The 21,910-nt window shown below is 45.3% G+C and overlaps 1 protein-coding gene across 1 annotated transcript; it reads right to left on the bottom strand.

The window, feature by feature from the left end:
- Nucleotides 1-1,322: 1,322 nt before the first annotated feature.
- On the bottom strand, nucleotides 1,323-5,308 carry LOC308294116 (nuclear receptor-interacting protein 3-like; the record flags this gene model as incomplete). The annotated part of the gene is made up of 6 exons (XM_080736840.1): nucleotides 1,323-1,397; nucleotides 1,930-1,982; nucleotides 2,092-2,231; nucleotides 3,144-3,226; nucleotides 4,038-4,214; nucleotides 5,141-5,308. 6 exons carry the CDS (start codon nucleotides 5,306-5,308, stop codon nucleotides 1,323-1,325), a joined length of 696 nt encoding a protein of 231 aa, XP_080592966.1.
- Between the last annotated feature and the right edge of the window lie 16,602 nt (nucleotides 5,309-21,910).

Below are 21,910 nucleotides of genomic sequence, written 5' to 3'. Positions count from 1 at the left end.
CTCTTTCATGCAAAAAAGGACTGTGCTTCTGTATGTGCTCTGTGCATTTGGGACTCAAATCTACTCCACATTCCCAGAATGTAATGTCTATAAAATGAAAATGTTATAAGAATCGTGGATTCTACAGTGCTACAGATTCTGTTGCTAAGTGTTACTGATATAGTTGCACAACTCCTATTGCTGTATTAATAGATATTCACAATTCATTCTTGAACCATATTTGCTGTCTCCAGTTTCTATTTTTGCTCAGTTTACCTGCTTGAATTAATAATTAGTTTATCATCATCCACTGTCAATATCCTTTCCCCCAATTTCTGTCACTTTGCTTCTGTGATTCCATTGAGCTGTAATACACCTCTTACAATAACTTTGGAACAGTGATTCTATCCTGGCTTGTTTTTATTGTCTGTGCCATGAAGTGGGAAACGTGTGTGTGTGTGTGTGTGTGTGTGTGTGTGTGTGTGTGTGTGTGTGTGTGTGTGTGTGTGTGTGTGTGTGTGTGTGCGCGCGCGTGTGCGCGTGCGTGCGTGTGCGCGCGTGTGTGCGTGTGTGTGAGACATTTTTGTGTGTTTTGTGTGTTCCAGTGGTTGACTAGATCTGTGCCCTTTATGTATAATTCAGATAAGTCAAGGTACAATGTCTGACTTGAAGCAAACAGAGAGAGAGAGAGAGAGAGAGAGAGAGAGGGAGAGAGAGAGAGAGAGAGAGAGAGAGAGAGAGAGAGAGAGGGGGAGGGAGGGTGAGAGGGAGAAAGAAGAAAGAGGGAGGGGTAAAGAAAGAAAGAAGTTGTGATGAGCGTGGGGGTGGATGTACTGTACGGTAAAAGTTGCATCATTCCTCACTCCTCAACACAAAACTGTCAGAAGAATCTTCTGTATTACTTGAGAGAGATCAGTATCACAGCATATATGGACATCACAAATCTTTCAAGTCAGGAAAAAGGCTGTGTGGAGAGAAGAAGACAAAGTAATCTCTTTATCAAATGCTTCGTTTACTGAACTTTTATAAATACAATATGATTTATAAATAGATTGAGTTGAATGAAACCATAATTGTGCTTAATGGCTTGAATTATGTTGGTTCTAAACATGCCAAATAGTTCTACTCTACATTCCATAAAATAATGTGCCAAGGTACCCTTGAGTTGAGCAAGCCAGTCTGCAACAATACTGTGGTTATGCTGGGCAGCTCCCAGTGACCAAGAGTAAAGGGCTGCATGTGGTTGTACTGAGCAGCTCTCTGATGTGGTTGTCTAACTTTGTGAAAGTGAAGCAAAAAAAGGTCCTAAAAGGAATATGTTTACCTACCTGTCTCCTAAATGATCACTTGGCAAACTGGACTTGTTCCCTCGTTATCTTTCCTAACACCAGCATCTGCTTTTCAGTGTCAATTACACACTGCAACAGAATGACAACCAGATACATCACACAATCAACAACTATGCCACATGTTCACCCCCTGCTGTGTTAAAACACTATGGAAAGGGTGGTACCACACTCCTGAGTGAATTGGGTGGGTATCTTATGTGAAACATAAACAGAATGTTTACTTATCCAGCTGATTTGATGAAAGCTAGAATGCTGAAAGATGTTTCCATTTAAAATTATCATACACTTCTTTCACTGTTTTCCTCTCAGCTTTTATACCACCTGTCTCAAGAAATAATATACTGTAAAGAGATCTGCTGCCTTGTAAAACAAAAGAGAAAAGAAAATAATGAGGGCTTCTTACTGACACCAGGCTTCTTTATTTGGTATACTTACAGAACAACCATAGACAATCAAAATTGTGGCATGCAAAAAAGGAAAATTAGGAAGCAGTTTGTCCCTTTTTTCATTGCAGACCCTTTCTCTTCTTTAATTTAACTTGACAAAGAATGTCACAGTAACCAGCCACATGTACTGAGATGGGATAATGGACAATCATTACCTTGAGTGATTTCAACACTTTGTTGCCCAGGGATATCAGTGGCCTGTTGCTTTCTGTGAAAACAGTTTGTGATCAGTTTTTTTTAATGTAAGGACACGTAGTCCCTGAAATGACAGCATATAACAGGCATAAAACACTGTTATTTTGATTCAACCTCCTTACCTACAATGGCAAAGGAGCACTCTGTCCTGATTTCCCCGATGGTGAGACTGACTTCCTCGATGTGCCCAGTGGTTCGGAGTCTACGCTGGAAAGGAAAGCCACCCATCTCCTCTTTGTTTGAGTTGACTCTTTCATTCAGGCTACAGAAACAAACAAACAAACCATTTTGAGTAAATTATTTGCTTTCTTCTTTCTCTTTATCTTGTAGCAGATATTATGTTTTTGTATGGAATTTAAAGGATGGGAAAAGAATAAGCATTGTGCTTCAGCCTATTCCTTTTTTCGGTCGTTGAATTTGGATTTGGTTGGATATGTACATTTATGATGATGATTTTCTTGTTGTAAGTCCACACAACTGTGGTTTGGTTTGTTGTAAACAAAGACAGAAAATATATATATATTTTTTGTAACCCATTTTTCAACCAGTGCCAATTGCCTAAGCTGTAATCCTGGGCTCTGCTCTCCTAGCCTGGCATAGCCAGACTATAATACAGCTAACTAACTGCAGTATACATTCCCACCGTGTGTTAACATGGGTGGATTGTTTAGCTGTGCTAGGCTACCGCTCTCCTCTGCCAACCTAGGGAGGGCCCCGAACTGAGCTCATGCTTCCTTCAGTGCATGAGGAGTGAGCAGGCCGCTTCTTATCACCTGACAGAGGGGAGCTTCCCCGGTTGGACGTAGCGTGTGGAACATGGCACATGTTATTCCAACCAGTTCGTTTACCCCTCCATCAGGCGCTTCGGCTGGCCAGGGGGAGGCATTTTAGAGACCAGGATTACTTCATGATTTTTTTTAGCTTGTCAGCTTGTAGATCTGCTATTCGGGGACTTTAATTAAGGTAGCCTAATTCCACACAGCCAAACAGGGTGTGTGTGTGTGTGTGTGTGTGTGTGTGTGTGTGTGTGTGTGTGTGTGTGTGTGTGTGTGTGTGTGCGTGCGTGCGTGCGTGCGTGCGTGTGTGTGTGCGTGCGTGCGTGCGTGCGTGCGTGTGTGTGTGTGCGTGCGTGCGTGTGCGCGCATCTGTGTAATACTAAGTTATCTCATCTCACCCTAATCTCTCCACAGTCAGTGAGGACATCAGGTTGGATCTACAGCCGGTGTCAATCAACACCCTCAGCTCCTGACCTGAGCACTGAATACACAGAGCCCAGTTAACGTTCATGTGCTTTGAGATGCGTGTATCAAAACAGCGTCCAGGTTCTGACAATGGAAGCTTGTGATTGGCTGAACCGGAGGTAGGGAGCGCTCCGTTGCATTCGCCGGGACCGTGCAGAGGTGCCGATCGACATGCGATGTTTCATGACATATAACACAAGAAATAATCATAAACATTTTATATTGTATTATACTTAATAATTGGGACTTACAAGACGTTAAGAACCATTATCATAGTTACAGTATAATAGGCCTACATTTTTGCAGTAGTTTAGGCATTTTGGTTTGATAAGGTTGTGGGCAGAACAATGTGTCCTTGTTTGTTATTTGACTATTTTTACTTTAATTATAATTAAAGACACTTCATAGTGAATTAGTGATTATAATAAATAGCCTATGTCGATAATGTCGTGATTGTTGTTATAGCTAGATCAGATTGTGTTTATAATACAACGCCGGCGCACCTCCGTCATCTCCACCGAAAACAAGCGCTCCCCCCCTTGTTCCATTGTCAGAACCGGGACGCTGTTTTGATTCACGCCTTTGAGATAGTGTGTATTATAAAAAGAAGTGTGGACAAGAGACAAGTGTGGGATCTCTGAATTAGCATGACAGCTGCCATGAAATGAAAGCTTATGCAAATTTACGTTTAGGACTGAGACAAGTTTCGACTGAAATCACATCATGTTTTTCTATTGAAAATCAGTTGTCTTTGGCAAAAACAGTTATAGAAAATAGTTGCCTGAGGTGAATACAATTGTCAACAAATACAATGTCTTTCTACTTACCTTGCAGGGCACATAAATAAAGTCTTCCTCCTCTCCGCTGTCATCTGCATTAGCTCTTATTAGATGAGTGTGATTCAGAAAGACCTCTCCAGGTTTTGGTGTCACCCCACACAGGTTCAGCCTCCCCTGAGGAAGCTTGGCTTCCAGCAAACGCCTCTGGAGAATGTTATGTGGTTGCTAAAGTAAATAAAGTCAGTGTTATTATTATATTTAAATAAATCAGATCTTAGAGATCCCTCGTATTGTTATTGGGTGTTTTATCACATGGGCACATTTCACACATGTTCCTTGAAGTGGCCTTGCTTTTTTAATTCAATCAATTCAATTTATTTTTCTTTGTTTTACTCATTTTCTGACAGGACCCCATTTTGATATACATTAGATTAGGCTCCTTATATACCCTGTATAGGCTATGGTAAAATTCTCAGTGTTCATTTTATTTTATTTACATATCTACTGCATAGTACTGTGTTCTATTCGTCTGTCATTCAATGTTATATGAGATACTTAAATGGTTTCCTGTGGAAATAAGCTTAGTCTTTTCTAGGATCTCCTTTTAGTAGACCTTGTACCAGTGAACTGTACCGTCATGAGACTGTACCTTTTCCTACGCAAACTTCTAATGAAGTCTTCAATCAATCAATCAATCAATCAATCAATCAATCAAATCAATGAGAGTCTAAACAGAAACGTAAAGTATGAGAAGCACAATGACTGTTGTAGGTTCTTCCAAGATGGTATATAGGCTATAGGCTATAGGACTCACTTTGCCAAATCATAATACTGAGTATTGCATGGATGCCTAGCCCACTGTTCAGTGGGTAAAATTGTTATTGCAATCTGATTGTGATCAATTAGCAATTCTCTGTGAGTTTAAGCCCATCAGGGGTTGGTTGAACAACATAAAGCAGTTGTGATGCTGAGTCTTGCTGACATAAAAACATTTAAGCCTAAATAATAATATGTGTTTTGTGTCTAATTGCATATGAATCTATGTCTTTATGAGTAAAGACATAGATTAGGCCTATAGCTAATTAGACAAATTGAATACATTTAAACAATGTGACAGATAATCCATATTGGTAAGACTGAGAAGGACTCACCCCCTCTTTAGATGTCCCAAGCTTTTTCAGTCCATCCAAAGGCAGCAAGTCCGCCGAATCCTTGTGAATGAACTGAATTGTCTGCTTCAGTCTCCTCTGCTGTCTCAGTGTGGCAGCATCCCGTATATCAGTGTCACTCCGGTTATGCGTTTGCAACGTGGTGAACATGATTTACAGGCGTTTGAGTTGTCAATGAATTATTTATTCCAGGCTTTCCCTGATGCTCAGAATTACCGGAGCTCTCAGGTCTCCTGGTCCTCAAGAGGTAGGCTACACCAAACCCTGTGACATATCGAATTCAGTGACTCCAGAAATTGCAACCCAGTGGGGTTACCAATATCAGTGTGGCCTGTGGCCTAGACAAGAGGGTGAGGGTGACATTTGCCAAATATAATAGACCTATTAATAAAAGGGGGATTCTTCTAATCTGACTTAAGTGAAAACACCATCAGAAGAACTGATAAATGAGCACAGCTCGGGCACAGCTCAGCACACCATTGAACAGCGACCTCTGGTGTAACAGAATTCACCAGATTCACAATGTCGGCGTAACACCTAAATGCGCAGGCAGGCAGGCTGCAGGCTGGGGAGAGCCCCTTTTACATTTGATAACGTTCTCATATTACGTCACTAGTTGACTAGCCGTGACTCCCATGTTTTGAAAGCTGAAACGGTCACGTGGCCATTAAAGGTGAGTCACACAGTCATTCACCTATGCCTATGCTAGTAAAAAACAGTGCTATAAAGACACTTAGTAAACAAACAAACAAAACACCTGACCTGATATATAGCCTATAGACCTATATAAACTATATATAGCCTAGTTCATAGCAGTCATGTTAGAGGACGGTGTCATCTCCCATGTCAGATTTTCACACTCCTCATGCCATAATTAAAAAGCTAGAGTGCTTTAAAGGAGTAAGATATTTTGGGGGGCTAAAGAGGTTGACTAAAGAATTTGCCTCTTTCCAAGTTTGTGTTGAATAATCAAATACAAGAACAGTTGCCTGAAATCACTCTCGCCCAGGTCAAATCCGGAACGGTCAAACCCATGTCTGACCACCAAAGTCCATCTGCCCTAGTCAAATCCTACGAGCTCGGAGCGGTCGTACCCGCAAATCCGGCGACCTCGGAATGGTCAGACCCAGGTATTTCTGGCCACCAGAACCTACTCGGCCACGTTTGACATCTCAGGGTACCAAGACCCTAGCGCTGGCTGTCTGCATGCTGACATCACTGATACTAAACAGTGGCACCACCATGGTGACTGCCGCATGCTGAAACAATGCCCAAATTTGCAAATCAGCATGCTGACATCTTCCATAGTAACAGTCGCTTGCTAAAACAATGCCCACATTTGGAGATGAGCATGCTTGCTGACATCACTGCTAATAAACAGTGTCGCCACCGTCGTAACAGCCGCATGCTGAAACAAAGCCCAAATTTGGAGATGAGCATGCTGACATCACTGATAATATACAGTGTCGCCACCATGGCTGTCTGTCTGCATGCTGATGTCATACTCTGACGTCATAGTACTGACATCACAGACTGATACAACTGGTCTTGCACAACTGGACGTCAATCGTGACTGTTCTGCCCAACAGGCACCGGTGGCGGTCTGGGTTTACTGTCAATATTCCAGGATGACCTCCCACTTGGGTAATGACGCCCCCTGGCGATCATTCAGAGAAACTACTTCAGCTCCCGTACTAACGTAGGTAGGAAGGGCCTGTCACTCAAACCGGAGTGACCCGCCTCCAGGCTATATAAGCCCCCGGAGGCGGAAGTAACATCCTCTTTTCACTCTCTGCGATATCACATTCAGATAAGTTGAAACTCAGCCTTTGTATTTTATTCTTCGCGCATTAGCCTAAAGCGGTGGCATTGGAGTCGCCCACCGGCGAGTGTAGAATTATACCCGTACTTAAGAATAATTATTCTTGTCCCGTCCTAAACCGACGGTTTTCTTTTCTATAACAAAGAAATTTACCGCTTGTTCAGGCTTCTGCCCGAACCAAGCGTGGCCTAGCTTTAGCCGTTAGCTTGTTAGCTCGTCAGCTTCCTTTGTTAACGTTAGCTACACTGCTTCGCTATGAACCCTCTTGCTTTCTGCCGAGGGAATGTATGTTTGTTCTGCTGTTAGCTTGTTAAGGCCTCTGCCTGAACCAAGCGTGGCCTAGCATTAGCCGTTAGCTCGTTGCTCGACAGCTTCCTTGTTAACGTTAGCTACATGTTTCGCTATGGTCCCTCTTGCTTTTCTGCCGAGGGAATGTATGTTTCTGCCTGAACCAAGTTTGGCCTAGCTTTAGCCGTTAGCTCGTTGCTCGACAGCTTCCTTGTTAACGTTAACTACACTGCTTCGCTATGGTACATCGGTTCCACCTGGCTAGGGCAGGCCTCGGAGCCTGCGCTCCACCAGGAGGGCTTAACGCTCTGGATCCTACAGCCCAGGCTGTCCGCCCCAGGCGGCCCGCACCGATAGTCAAGGTGCGGCGCTGCCGTCCGGGGCACCGCTTGTTCAGCAGCGCGCCTTGGTCAAGATGGCGCCAAGCGACGTGAGACACCGCCTGCCGTGCAGCCGACCGCAGCTAGCTCCACTGTCACTGGAGCTGGCGGGTCTGGCGGAGTTACCGCGAGGAAGGTGACTAAGAAGTCTAACAATATCCCTCCGGTGACCATTTCTCCTACGGGCGCGGTGCCTAAAGAGTAGCGTTGTGATGTGACCGTCGGGGACGTCCCCTTCGACGTGAACTTTAACAAAGCAGTCCGATCCTTCAGGCGCGAATCGGACCTGAGCTCCAGTCAGAGCTAGGGTTCGTACTCAGGATACTCTGAGGACGAGAAGGAGGAGGACATGGCGGAGGAGGATGGCTCTCGCCCTGTCTTTACAGTGAAAGGTAAGGCCCCTGCGGCGCCAGCACTTCAACTGCCCCTCCACCCGCCAGTCAAGCGGGTGGAGCGGGTGGAGCGATGGCAGAGGACTTTGGTTTTCTGCAACGGAGATGTTGGATTCACTAAAGCGCTACAATCCTCATGGAAGTTACACAAGCACAATCTTTTCTGGGTTCTGTCAGACCCCAGTATAGAGTGGTGGGCACGACGTTTATTTTCTGTACCCCGCGTCGGGGAAATGAAAATGAGAATGTCGATGTATATGCCTCCTGTGTCCCAGATAGATCTGTTGGAAGAACAAAGTCTGTTTCTGTCCAACTCTATTGCACTAGCACAGATGACTCCATCTTGCATGACTCCTGTAAAAGTGTTGAAAGTCCTGTCAGGATTTTTTAATCAATCAGGGGTTTTATCAGCAACCAGTATTGTTAATGTCAAACATTATATGGTTCCTCTTACACGCGAGGGGAATATCCCTCGCGTGAACAATGCAATGAATTTAACGATGAGTCACTAATTCTGTAGGCCTACTATGAGCCCTCGTCACGGGACAAGCATGAAGGCCATAGCGCAGGTATTAAACGTAAAAGTTCCTCCCCCGTCAGGGGAGAATGCTTTAGTTGCGGACATTGTAGAGGGGTTTGTGTTGGGGCAGGGGTCCGTGGTGTCACCCGGTTCCCCTCCCCCCAAACGAGGACGTTTATTTTCCCCGCGTCGGGGAAATAAAAATGAGAATGTCAATGAATATGCCTCTTGTGTCCCAGATAAACCTGTTGAAAGAACAAAGTCTGTTTCTGTCCAACTCTATTGCGCAGACGACTCCATCTTGCATGCCTCCTGTAAAATTGATGTAGTCCTGTCAGGACTCCTTTGTCAATCACAGGTTTTTGTCAGCAACCAGTAATGTTATGTCAAACATTTAGATGGTTCCCCTTACACGCGAGGAGAATATCCCTCGCGTGGTTAATGCAATGAATTAACAATGAGTCACAAAATTCTGCCGGCCTACTAATGAGCCCTCGTCAAGGGTCAAACATAAAGGCCTTAGGACAGGGGCTAAGATAAATGCATGCCTCCTGTAGTATTGATGAAGTCCTGTCAGGACTCGTTAATCAATCACAAGTTTTATCAGCAACCAGTAATGTTAATGTCAAACAATTATGTGGTTCCTCATGCGCGCGAGTGGAATATCCCTCGCGTCGACAATATGACTCCTTTATGCATGCCTCCTGTAAGAATGATGGAGTCCCGTCAGGACTCCTTAATCAATCACAGGTTTTATCAGAAACCAGTAATGTTAACGTCAAACAATTATGTGGTTCCTCATGCGCGCGAGTGGGCTTTCCCTCGCGTGAGCGATGCTATGAATTTAACTTTGAGTCAGAAATTCTGTCGGCCTACTATGAGCCCGGGTCAAGGGACAAGCATAAAGGCCTTAGAGCAGGTATTAAACGTAAAAGTTCCTCTCCTGTCAGGGGAGAATGCTTTAGTTGTGGGCGAGTCTGTTTATCAGTCGAATCGCTTGGTTCTTCCTGTCTCTCTATCGAGCGAAGTGCGAACGCTTCCGGTGACACCGGATACGGATTCGCTCGCTCCCCGCTTCCGGTCCCGCCGCAAAATAGCTCCGCTAGTCAAGCGGTACAACCAGAAGGTGTTTCCGCCATGCGACCTATTGAACCCTTGCGCTCCGCATCCGGTCGTTCCGGATACGGATACGCAGGTCTCCCGCTTCCGGTCCAGTCGCCAAATAGCTCCGCCGTCATGGAAGCACAGTGGTGGGGTTTCTCTCTCAAAACACGCTAGCACGCTGCGCGTGCCAGTGGAGGTTATGCGTAAAAGTTCCTCTCCTGTCAGGGGAGAATGCTTTAGTTGTGGGCGAGTCTGTTTATCAGTCGAATCGCTTTGCTCCTCCTGTTGCTCTATCGAGCGAAAACCGAACGCTTCCGGTTTCACCGGATACGGATTCGCTAGCTCCCCGCTTCCGGTCCGGCCGCAAAAAGCTCCGCTAGTCAAGCGGTACAATCAGAAGGTGTTCCCGCCTTGCGGCCTATTGAACCCCTGCGCTCCGCATCCGGGTGTTCCGGATACGGATACGCAGGTTCCCCACTTCCGGTCCGGCCGCCAAAAAAGCTCCGCCGTCACGGAAGCACAGTGGTGGGGTTTCTCTCGCTCAAAACACGCTAGCACGCTGCGCGCGCCAGTGGAAGTTATGCAACCCGAGCCATTGGGTATTTCGAACGATAACCAGGGGTTACAGGTTACAGTTCGCAGACATACCCCCGCTTTCGAGCAGGGTTATTCATACCAGGGCGCGTGGTTTAAAAGCAAATCTTTTGAGAGAAGAGATCAGCTCCTTGCTAAGCAAGGGTGCTATAGTGGAGCTGGACAGGACCCAATCCCGCATGGGATTTTGGAGCCGTTATTTCCTGGTGCCCAAAAAGGGGGGGGGGGCTACGTCCCATCCTGGACCTAAAGGCACTAAACGTGTACCTGAAGAAATACGTTTTCAGGATGCTAACTGTACCCACCATGTTACGGTCGGTCAGGCAAGGGGATTTCCACTGTTCAGTGGATCTGAAGGATGCTTATCAGCACGTCCAGATTTATCCCCCACACAGGAAATTCCTACGGTTCGCCTTCGAGGGTCGCCTGTACGAGTACACAGTACTCCCTTTCGGTCTGTCACTGAGCCCGAGGGTTTTCGTGAAAGTGACCGAAGCAGCCATCGTCCCGCTGAGACAGCAGGGCGTCAGGTTGGCGACGTACATCGACGTTTGGATGATTTCAGCGAGCTCCGCCCACGAAGTGGCGCGTCACACACAAGTGGTTTTGGCTCACCTGAAGGCCTTAGGTTTCATAGTCAACCACGGCAAGAGCATGCTGACTCCAGCACGTCGTCTTACATTCATTGGGGTCCTTCTGGACTCGTCCGACATGTCGGCCCGTCTCTCAGAGGAGAGGGTGGACAGGTTTCGGGAATGTCTCGACTCCTTTCAAGTGGGCCAGGTGGTCACTTACAGGAGTTGCATGGTACTGACGGGAATGATGGCTTCCGCAGTACATCTGTTGCGTTTGGGCAGGTTTCATATGAGACCTTTTCAACGATGGATGTTATCCCTCGGGATCCCGCCCTCCTTGAAGTACAAGAAGGTTACGGTTTCCCCTTCCTGCGCGATCGCCCTGTCTCCTTGGCTGGTGGAGGGGTTCCTCACCAGCGGAGTCTCGATTGGCGAGGTGGTTTCCCACAAGTCGATCACGACAGACGCCAGTCTCAGTGGATGGGGAGCCACTTTCGAGGGGCGCACAGCGCAGGGGCTTTGGCCTCTGGAGATGAGGGGTCGTCACATCAGCTATTTGGAGTTGATGGCTATACTCCTGGCGCTTAAGCATTTCGAGCCTTGGATTTTGCATTGTCACGTCCTGGTCAGGACAGACAATACGACGGCCATGTTTTATGTCAACAAACAGGGGGGCCTGTCGTCGTTGCCACTGGACCGTCTGGCTCGAGAATTGACGGTTTGGTGCTTGTCGCGCCTCAAGTCGATCAGGGCCTTACACGTCCCAGGTCTCCTCAACAGCGGAGCAGATCTCCTGTCCAGGGGAGGTTCTCGCTACGAGGATTGGTCTCTCCACCCCAGGGTGGCGAGCCAGATTTTCGCAAGTTCGGTCAGCCAGTGGCGGACCTGTTTGCGTCAGCGGAGGATACGAAGTGTCCGTTGTTCTTCGCGGTGAAGGGCAGTCCTCCCTTGGGGTTGGACGCCTTAGCGCACACGTGGCCGAGAGGTCTACTGTACGCGTTTCCCCCCTTCGACTTAATCCGACCCACTCTGGAGAGAGTCAGGAGGTTCGGTCTGGAGATGCTCCTGGTGGCTCCCTACAAGGGCACGTGGAGATCGGCGATCGCCCCTCTCCTTTGCGAACCGGGTTGGCAGCTGCCTCAGTGCAGGGATCTGTTGAGTCAGGCCAGGGGGGAGATCTTCCACCAAGACCTGCAGGTCCTAGACCTGTGGGTTTGGCACGTGAAAGGTTAAACCTGCTGGCAGCTGGTTTTTCTTCTGAAGTGGTTGCTACCATTCAGAGTGCTAAGGCGCCTTCTACGAGGGCGTCTTATGATGGAAGGTGGAATGCCTTTGAGGACTGGTGTGAGTCGCGTGTTCCACCGGTGGTGGCTCATGTGGCGTCAGCCCAGGAAATTCTGGAATTTATGCAGGACCGCTTGAGAAGTGGTCTTGCATTTTCTACCCTTAGGGGGTATTTGGCGGCTATTAATGCCTGTCACCTGGGGGTGGCGGGCAAGGCACCTTCTAAAGTCCCGGAGGTCATCAAGTTCATGCAAGGAGTTGAACGTTTGAGGCCGGTGACTAGGTCTTTGTTCCCAGTTTGGGATCTGCAGGTGGTTCTAGGGGGCCTATGTCGGGCTCCCTTTGAGCCGCTTGTAGGGATGCCTTTGAAACTTTTGAGTTTCAAGACGGCTCTTTTGCTGGCTTTGGCCACGGCTAAAAGAGTTGGTGACCTGCAAGCTCTCTCGGTGTCTGCGGAGTGCATGCAGTTTATGAACAATGATCTCAAGGTGTTGCTCAAGCCTCATCTTAAGTTTGTTCCTAAGAACATGGTGGTTCCTAAGGAGCCTGTTGTTCTTCTGGCTTTTCATCCTCCTCCGTTTGTCTCGGTGGAGGATGAACGGCTGAATTGCCTTTGTCCTGTCAGGGCATTGAAGGCCTACTGTGACAGGACTGCTGGTTCTAGAGCTTCTTCTCAGCTCTTCGTGGAAATGGGCAATGTTCTTGTCAGAAAGCCGGTGTCTAGACCCACTCTTTCGAGGTGGATTGTGGATGCTATTAGGCTGGCTTACTCTAGTGCGGGTGTGGAAGTGCCGGCGGCACTTAAAGCCCATAGCACTAGAGGTGTGGCTACTTCGCGGGCACTGGCAAAGGGAGTCTCCGTTCAGGAGATTTGTGTTTCGGCGAATTGGTCTTCGCCTTCTACCTTTGCAGCCTACTATCACCTGGATATCGAATCCTCTTCGCTAGCGCATTCGGTTCTGGGTGCAGTTGCCTCCTCTACGTCATAGAGGAGTCGGATCTTCCCCTCCCACAGGTGGGCATGTAGCCACCTGGGGTATTTTGGGGGGGACCCTGTGTTTTCCTTATATAGTGTGTCTTACTTATAAGGCTAGGGTGACCATACGTCCTCTTTTGCCCGGACATGTCCTCTTTTAGGGGGCTGTCCGGCCAGTCCGGGGGGGTTTTATAAATTCCTTCAAATGTCCGGGGTTTCGCGCATATCACAGTTTAAGCACGGACATTTACAATGCACGTTCAATGGTTCTTTTGGAAACACACTGTGAGAGGCGCTAACCCCGGAACGTGTATTATTCATACTACTCTCTGCCTGCGATCCCTCCCTCCCTCAGCCTGTCTCGCTTTCAGATCAGAGGCAGAGCAGAGCAGAGCTCTGCAGCAGATCGCGCGATTCGCGCCAAACGAACTGCAAACGCTATTAATGCTCACTCCCTCAGCAACTGTGTTTACATTGGTGAAGGAATCTTGCCTGCTACTCCCTCAATCCTGGTCTAAAAATGACGGGAGACGGCTCTACGGATGCGTATCGGCGAGGCGAAGGTGCTCGCGACGACCGCGGCTTTCAATCACTGATGAAATGCACAAAAAGTGCGAGTGACCAACATTGAGAAGCAGAGCGTTCTGTCAGCAAAGCTGGTAGTCTTCTGTGTCCATTTAGGCATTTACAATTATTAAAGTTCTGCTTCAAGCCCATAACACTGCAAAGTAGCTTACAAGACAGTCTGTGCGAGGTGAGAGCTCTTCTGCTAACTAAATGACAGAATCTTTTCTACAACCTTGTAAAGCAGAAGATACGGCGGTTTGAATAATGGGCTACCTCTCTTTTATTTAGTTACAAAGCTGAACGTTCATACAGGAGCCAAAAGGCATACTTTATCAGTGGATCTCTAGCCTATTAATAGATTTGTAAAGGGTCCAATTGGAACCCCCTCAAAATTGAATACATAATAGGCTATTAGTGGTATAGGGCATAATTGAGCGGTAAACTAGTAATAGAAAAAAAAATTGGGGGAAAAATTATATATATATATATATATATATATATATATATATATATATGCTGGGTAGAGTGTCCTCTTTTTGGATTTTCAGAATATGGTCACCCTATATAAGGCGGACTTGTCCTTTTCATTTAGTTGAATGAGGCGGACTTCGGTCTATCAGGGTCTCTCCTTATTTTCTCATGCCTTCACACCCAGGTCCGGTGGGCCTGGGACCTTCTGGGTGATGGGTCACGCCCGTTTGGGCTGTGCTCACCCGTATGTGGGGTGTGTGGGGGTATGAGAGTAGGTTGTGGCTTAGAGGGGAGTTTAAGAATCCCAAGTGGGAGGTCATCCTGGAATATTGACAGTAAACGGTAGGTTCCGTACGGAACCATTGTTTACTTAGATATGGAAGGATGACCTCCCACGTAATGCCCCTCTGTTTCACTGAATGTGGCAGAGAGTGGTATTAAGAGGATGTTACTTCCGCCTCCGGGGGCTTATATAGCCTGGAGGCGGGTCACTCCGGTTTGAGTGACAGGCCCTTCCTACCTACGTTAGTACGGGAGCTGAAGTAGTTTCTCTGAATGATCGCCAGGGGGCGTCATTACCCAAGTGGGAGGTCATCCTTCCATATCTAAGTAAACAATGGTTCCGTACGGAACCTACCGTTCTCCTACATTCAATCCCTCATATACTGTGAGTGAGCAATGAGCGGTTATACCCCCGGGCACATGACTAGTGAGTGAAAATTAAATAAGTCTCTCATCAGTAGCTACAGTTCAGTACATCTATTTACTAAGTAAAGCAATGCAAGAATTACTAATTGAAGCTAATCTTTGGGAACATTTTCTGAATTAACTTTCACGAGAGCATTACTGAATTTTGGAGTGGGGTTGTGTGGGGGTTGATTGGTAAGGTATATTCATATTGAAATATGCTCAGGATGCCATTGGCCCTTTCACTGTGATCATATGCAAAAGTGACACGTGTGACTCAAAAGTAGTATTCAAGAGAGCTCCTTCTGTAAAGCCAGGCCTCATGAAGGACAGAACATAAACAACAGGGAGTCTGTGATGTAGGATGGCCCTAACCTACTGAGAGCCTGAGAACCACTGAAGACTTTAAAATGTAAAACTCTGGAAGACACAGGAAGTGTGTCTCTCTTTTTTGTTTGTTTTTGTTAGCAATCTAGCAGCAGAGTTTTTAATGAACTGTCACCTTTCAATGGACACTGGGGCCCATAGTAAGTCGATGACTTTACTGTTTTATTATACTCTAACTCAATTGTCTTTTTTATCATCTTGTATGATGGCTGAAAGAAATCAAATCCAAATCAAATTGACTTTTTAAAATAAAATAAAAAGTAAAAAGTGCATTACTAGCCCAAACTACTTCAAGTAAAAGCATTAATGATTTTTCCAGCATCTTGCTGTTAGGAATGGTCATACTAGCAATATTTCTTAGACAAAAGAAGTGGGTGAAATTATTTGTATATCCTGGCAACAATAAAAGGTCATATATCAACATGAGCAGTGTGAGATTTACACACCAGGTGCAGTGCATGGTTTAAAATAGCAGTGGAATGATGCAGTTAGCAACAGATAGGTAACAGATACTGTAAGGTAAAATGCATGATTTTTGTTTGAAGCAAAATATCAAAACAATTAGGCAGTTCAAAAACTGCAGGTATAATAAACATGACAGAGCATACATAACATGCAGTCATGTAACAGTGGTGTAAAGTAACTAAGTACATGTACTCAAGCAATGTTCTTATGAACAATTGAAAGGTATTTAAACTTAACTTGAGTATTTCCAATTTGTTGTAATTTGTAGGTGTTAATGCTACAGGACTTGTATTTCTACATTGCGGTATGAGTTGAAATTTCAGGGTTAAACATTTCAGAGTTGATTTCAACTCCCAAAGTGTAATGTTAACACCTTCATATTTAAATTGGGTTCAGAGTTGGAGTTATTTAAAATAACTCCCAAAAGTGTAATTATTAACACTTTTTTGGAGTAATGGTTAAGTGTTTGAAGTTATTTTAAATAGTTGATCCGCCTGGAGTTGATTTCCACTCCCAAAGTGTAAACGTAACACTTTCTGGTGTAATGGTTAAGTGTTTGGAGTCATTTCAACTCATCAGAGATGTAATAGGCTCTAAGCACAGCAGCCATTTTGGAGAGAAGTTGGATGGTCTTCTCACTTCCTTCGGAGGTGTTACCAATAATACTAATGAAGGCTCTGTTCCATTCTGCTCAAACAGAGCCAGGGTGCTGATATTGTGCATGTTGGCTCACTGGAAACACTCTGCTACACCAGGGGGTCTCAAAGTGTGGTCCAGGGATCCTTGTGCTTCCTTGGGGGTTTCAAATGACCCCTTAAAAGGTGTTAATAAAAGGTGTGCTCTGAGAGTGTTCAAATGGAACCAAATGCAGGCGTAAAAGGTTTGAGAACCACTGTGCAACATGAAATGGAACAGCGCCTTCATTAGTATCATTGTTAACACCTTTGAAGGAAGTGGGAAGACCATCCAACTTCTCTCCAAAATGGCTGCTGTGCATAGAGCCATTGGTGAAGAGAACAGACAAGGTGAACATTTTCTTCAATGTGTGTTCTTCTAACAACATCATTTCAAGTGCAGACTTTTTGAAATAATTGTAAACGTGTGCTGCAAACTAACCGCAGTATTGTATTCTACTGTAATATTGTACAGTAGATATAGCCTATAGGCTATACTTCTTTCCTAGACTTAACTGCTGTGTTTTATTCGTGTTTGAAAACAGCCCTGTTATGCTCCATCACTATCAGTGACATGTTAAGCAACTACATTTTCTGTACAGTTTTCTTTGTGGCTGAATACATGATCCTTGGGATGGGTTAAGCTCACTCCTAAGACATAAACAACATTATTACACTCTGCCAAGGCATCTAGCTCTCTAGCATACAGTAGTTGGTAGCATGCACAGTGTGATGTACTGCAGAGAGTGCAACACTTTATTCTTGTCTAATGTTCAGTTTCCTTATCTCAACGCTAGTCATGGTGCAGTTTGGAAGATCATCTACGCAAACCAAAAGATCTGCAGCTGTACCTCCTTGCTGTTGGGCACCAGAAGAGCAAGATCAACAGCTTCAACAAAGTCATGGATCAGCATCTCATCCCATGCCAGGAAAACCACTCTCTCACTGCCAGCTGCCTCCTCCACCCCAGCCTCCACCTTTGATCAGTCTGGCAAATCTCAAATATATGATTACATCTGTAACCCACAACTGGAAAAAGAAAAAAAGAAAAAAACACTTTTTAAAAATTGCATATTAGGCTAGAGTTATTAATGTCTGGGCAAGCTAGGTTAAATTCCTGGTTACTACAACATAATAACCATCAAGCAAGAAAAAAAAAATCGAACCTCTGTTCGAAGTGGAGCTGTGTGTGTGTGTGTGTGTGTGTGTGTGTGTGTGTGTGTGTGTGTGTGTGTGTGTGTGTGTGTGTGTGCAACAGCGCCCCTCCCTTAACATGTGTGGCCACTGGCCAGAAAAGGTTACTGCAGGCTACATACCCGGAGACAGACAGACAAACAGACAAACAGACAGACAGACAGACAGACCCACACACACGGCCACGTATAGGGAGCTCCACACAGCTCCAAAAAAAAAAACATTTTAAAAGCCATTTTATTTCCCAAACCAGTAGCCTAAGGCATGCAGAGTTGCAGACACATGAAAGATGGATGCATATGACTTAATTGTTTTTATATTTTACATGGGTTTTACAAGACTTCAAAGTCAGGCAGACAATTTGGGGTTTGTATTTTAACTACAATAGACCTACCAGATGGACATTGGTCAACGTACCTTGTAATTCACTAGAAGTTCGGCCCTCTAGGTCGCCGCGTTGCATCTATAGGAGTAGATATTCGTCGAAAACAAACCCCTGAGGTACAGGGTGGCTTTGATCAGATTCCATTGCAATTGGGCAGTTTATGTTGCTGTTACAATTAAACAGCACAACATGCACCAACAACCAGTTGTGAGTCAGGCACCAAAAGGCCTTGGGTTAGGGTTAGGGTTTGTTGCGTAGACTGTATGTAGACTGGAATCCTGCTTTATTTTCCCTTGCTGCTTTCTTTAGCTTTTTCCTGCTTGGCCACTGCTTGCAGCTATATTTGATTGTTGCACATTTGTCTGTGTTTGTTGGTGTGTAAAAGGCACACATACTAATGTCGACATTGTAGAAGCTAACAACACTGCCGTGGAGTTCTATATCTGTGTTTATCAATCTATGTATGTATCTATCTACTATATTATAATATATGCTATATACTACCAGTAAGACGACCTAAGGGCAAGCTAAGGATTATTATCATTAATTAAGCTTTTATTTATTTATGTATTTATTGGTGGTACATTTATTATGGAGAGAAGTGACTGTTATGCCTCTGCTCTTTCTGTGTGTGTAATGGCCAAATATGTTTTTTTTGAGAAAAAACAATTTTGAGAAAAAAATTATTTTGAGAAAAAAAAATTTTTTTGAGAAAAAAAATGTTTTGAGAAAAAAAAATTGAGAAAAAAAGTTTTTTTGAGAAAAAAAAAAGTTTTGAAAAAAATAAAAAATAGTGGTGTATACGGATGTTACTGCGATTGAGGTGAAAGAGAAAGTGGAAAGTTGTGAGCTAACTATTAGCTATTTTTGTGTGTGTGTGTGTGTGTGTGTGTTCTGGCTACGCCCCCCTCGGTTGAAATTGGATCCGCCGGTCCCATAGCTGGGAATACGAGCCGATCACCGGTCACCATGGCAACGGGGGGCCAATGATAGAGTTATGGGCGGTATTATTCCCTACGTTCTCCTCCCTACTCCCTACGTTCTCCTCCCTACCGTTGAGTTGTGGGATGCGGCTTTTGCTCAATTGTATATGTTACAGCATGTTTGGGTAACTCAGGACGTTCATTGTAAGAGCGCTTGTTTCGTTCACCACACACTAATCACCACCAGATGGCGACGACAGCCCATAGACAGCCATTCACTAGTGCAGGCGCTGACGTCACTCGTTTGCGACTCCCTTTCTTTATTTACTAGCCTAGCTGGGCGGTGTTTAGCCATTAGCTTAGCCATTAGCTTACTATGAGCGTTTATCTTGGGCTTGCCCAGGCCTTACGGCCTGGGCATAAATATAACGATTGCATTCACCACGGCTTCGTAACTCGCGCGGCGCTCCGCCGGCCGCGCGGCCCTGGCCCGCTCTTCGCGGCCACTCGCGCCTGCGGCGCTCGGGGGCGAAGAGCAGGACCAAGGTCCGCTGGCCTTCGCGCCGCTTGCAATGTCGTGGACAATCGATGGGCTCCGCCTGGAGGACGTTGTTGTGGGCGACCGCTTGTTCCGCCCCGTGCGGCACCGCGAGTGCTCCGTTTCTCGGCCGTCCTGTTTCTCTAACATCCGGTGACATATATACTAGAAGCTGGGCCGCCCTTCGGGCGGCCCAGCGTCTAGTCGGCGACCTGGCCAACTCGGAACAATGTAAATAGGGAATGAATGCCCCGCCCTTTAATGCAAACCCCATTATACCTGTTTTTTACCTGGTCATAGGACCCGTTTTGACCATCTGTCTGCCTGTGTCCATTTATGCCCATATATGGAGATATTTGTATCTGTCTGTCTGTCTGTCGGCGTCCATTTTATGTCCATATATGGAGATCACTGCAGTTATAGTTCTGGGTCCATTTTATGCCCATGCATATATGGAGATATCTGTCTATCTGCGTCCATTTTATGCCCATATATGGAGTATCTGTCTGTGCCTCCAACTGTGTTGCAGACACAGTGCCGGTTCCCCCTTTAATGCAAACCTCATTATACCTGTTGTCATAGGACCCGTTTTGAACATCTGTTTGCCTGTGTCCATTTATGCCCATATATGGAGATATCTGTATCTGTCTGTCTGTCTGTCTGTCGGCGTCCATTTTATGTCCATATATGGAGATCACTGCAGTTATAGTTCTGGGTCCATTTTATGCCCATATATGGAGATATCTGTCTATCTGCGTCCATTTTATGCCCATATATGGAGTATCTGTCTGTGCCTCCAACTGTGTTGCAGACACAGTGCCGGTTCCCCCTTTAATGCAAACCTCATTATACCTGTTGTCATAGGACCCGTTTTGAACATCTGTTTGCCTGTGTCCATTTATGCCCATATATGGAGATATCTGTATCTGTCTGTCTGTCTGTTTGTCTGTCTGTCGGCGTCCATTTTATGTCCATATATGGAGATCACTGCAGTTATAGTTCTGGGTCCATTTTATGCCCATATATGGAGATATCTGTCTATCTGCGTCCATTTTATGCCCATATATGGAGTATCTGTCTGTGCCTCCAACTGTGTTGCAGACACAGTGCCGGTTCCCCCTTTAATGCAAACCTCATTATACCTGTTGTCATAGGACCCGTTTTGAACATCTGTTTGCCTGTGTCCATTTATGCCCATATATGGAGATATCTGTATCTGTCTGTCTGTCTGTCTGTCGGCGTCCATTTTATGTCCATATATGGAGATCACTGCAGTTATAGTTCTGGGTCCATTTTATGCCCATATATGGAGATATCTGTCTATCTGCGTCCATTTTATGCCCATATATGGAGTATCTGTCTGTGCCTCCAACTGTGTTGCAGACACAGTGCCGGTTCCCCCTTTAATGCAAACCTCATTATACCTGTTGTCATAGGACCCGTTTTGAACATCTGTTTGCCTGTGTCCATTTATGCCCATATATGGAGATATCTGTATCTGTCTGTCTGCGTCCATTTTATGCCCATATTGTATGCCCATATATGGAGATATCTGTCTATGGAGAACGCGCGTGCCCGTGGGACGAACGGTTCTCGAGATACGCGGATTACCTACATACATACACACTCAACCCCGCATAAGGAGATTCCGAACGTTTCGCGCCGGTTCGGGAAAACCGCGCGTCGGGTCGGGTCGAGACCCGGCACTGCACTCCGTGCCGCGGCGGGGAACGCGCGTGCCGAATCTGAAGCCGGTGGGACGAACGGTTCTCGAGATACGCGGATTACAAACACACACACACGCACGCAGAGACTTCTCGCATTTATAGATAGATAAGATAATTATAATTTATATATTTAAATATTATATACCGGTAATATTTTTTAAGCTATATGGGAATGTTATGCTTGTGTTGATGTGTAAAATAAATAAATGCCTCTAGGCCTATATCTAAGTAGACTAAGTTTAATTAATGGATGTGGAGACAAGGTTCCCTTATGAAGATATGGTTTTACATTAGCCTATATTAATTTATTGACTCTATTTGACACAATTTGACAATTTTTTTCAGCTTGTTGTAAGCCTACATTGATTTTCAGAATAAATATCATAAATCGTTAATAAAATGTCCAACTTCTGACCATAATAAACGTTTAATGGAAAGAAAAAAATATATATATTTGTGTTTTCTCTTTCTGTAGCCTACTTGAAATGTATGCCAATTCTGCAACGGGCCATGATATAGATATCGTATCTATTGCCAATGAATATATGATGGATATCCATATTCACTGGCAATAGATGTATAGCCTATCCAATATCCATTAGACCGGTGGTTCTCAAACTTTGAAATGTGATAGTCTCCCCTTTGACAGTGTAGCCTACAAATGTCAAAGTTACAGACTTTTACAGGTCAATTTAGACCCCCATAAAGGGGTTTTACTGAGTAGGCTGAATACTGTAGGCTAAATACTGTAGGCTACTGTAAATAGTGTGATGTTCTTCTGTAAGGTCAAGCCTAAAAC

The sequence above is a fragment of the Nannobrachium achirus genome (genome assembly GCF_963921795.1).
Source record: "Nannobrachium achirus genome assembly, chromosome: 11".
NCBI classification, from domain to species: domain Eukaryota; kingdom Metazoa; phylum Chordata; class Actinopteri; order Myctophiformes; family Myctophidae; genus Nannobrachium; species Nannobrachium achirus.
The sequence above is the reverse complement of the archived record's forward strand: the minus strand, read 5'-3'. Positions and strand labels throughout refer to the sequence as shown.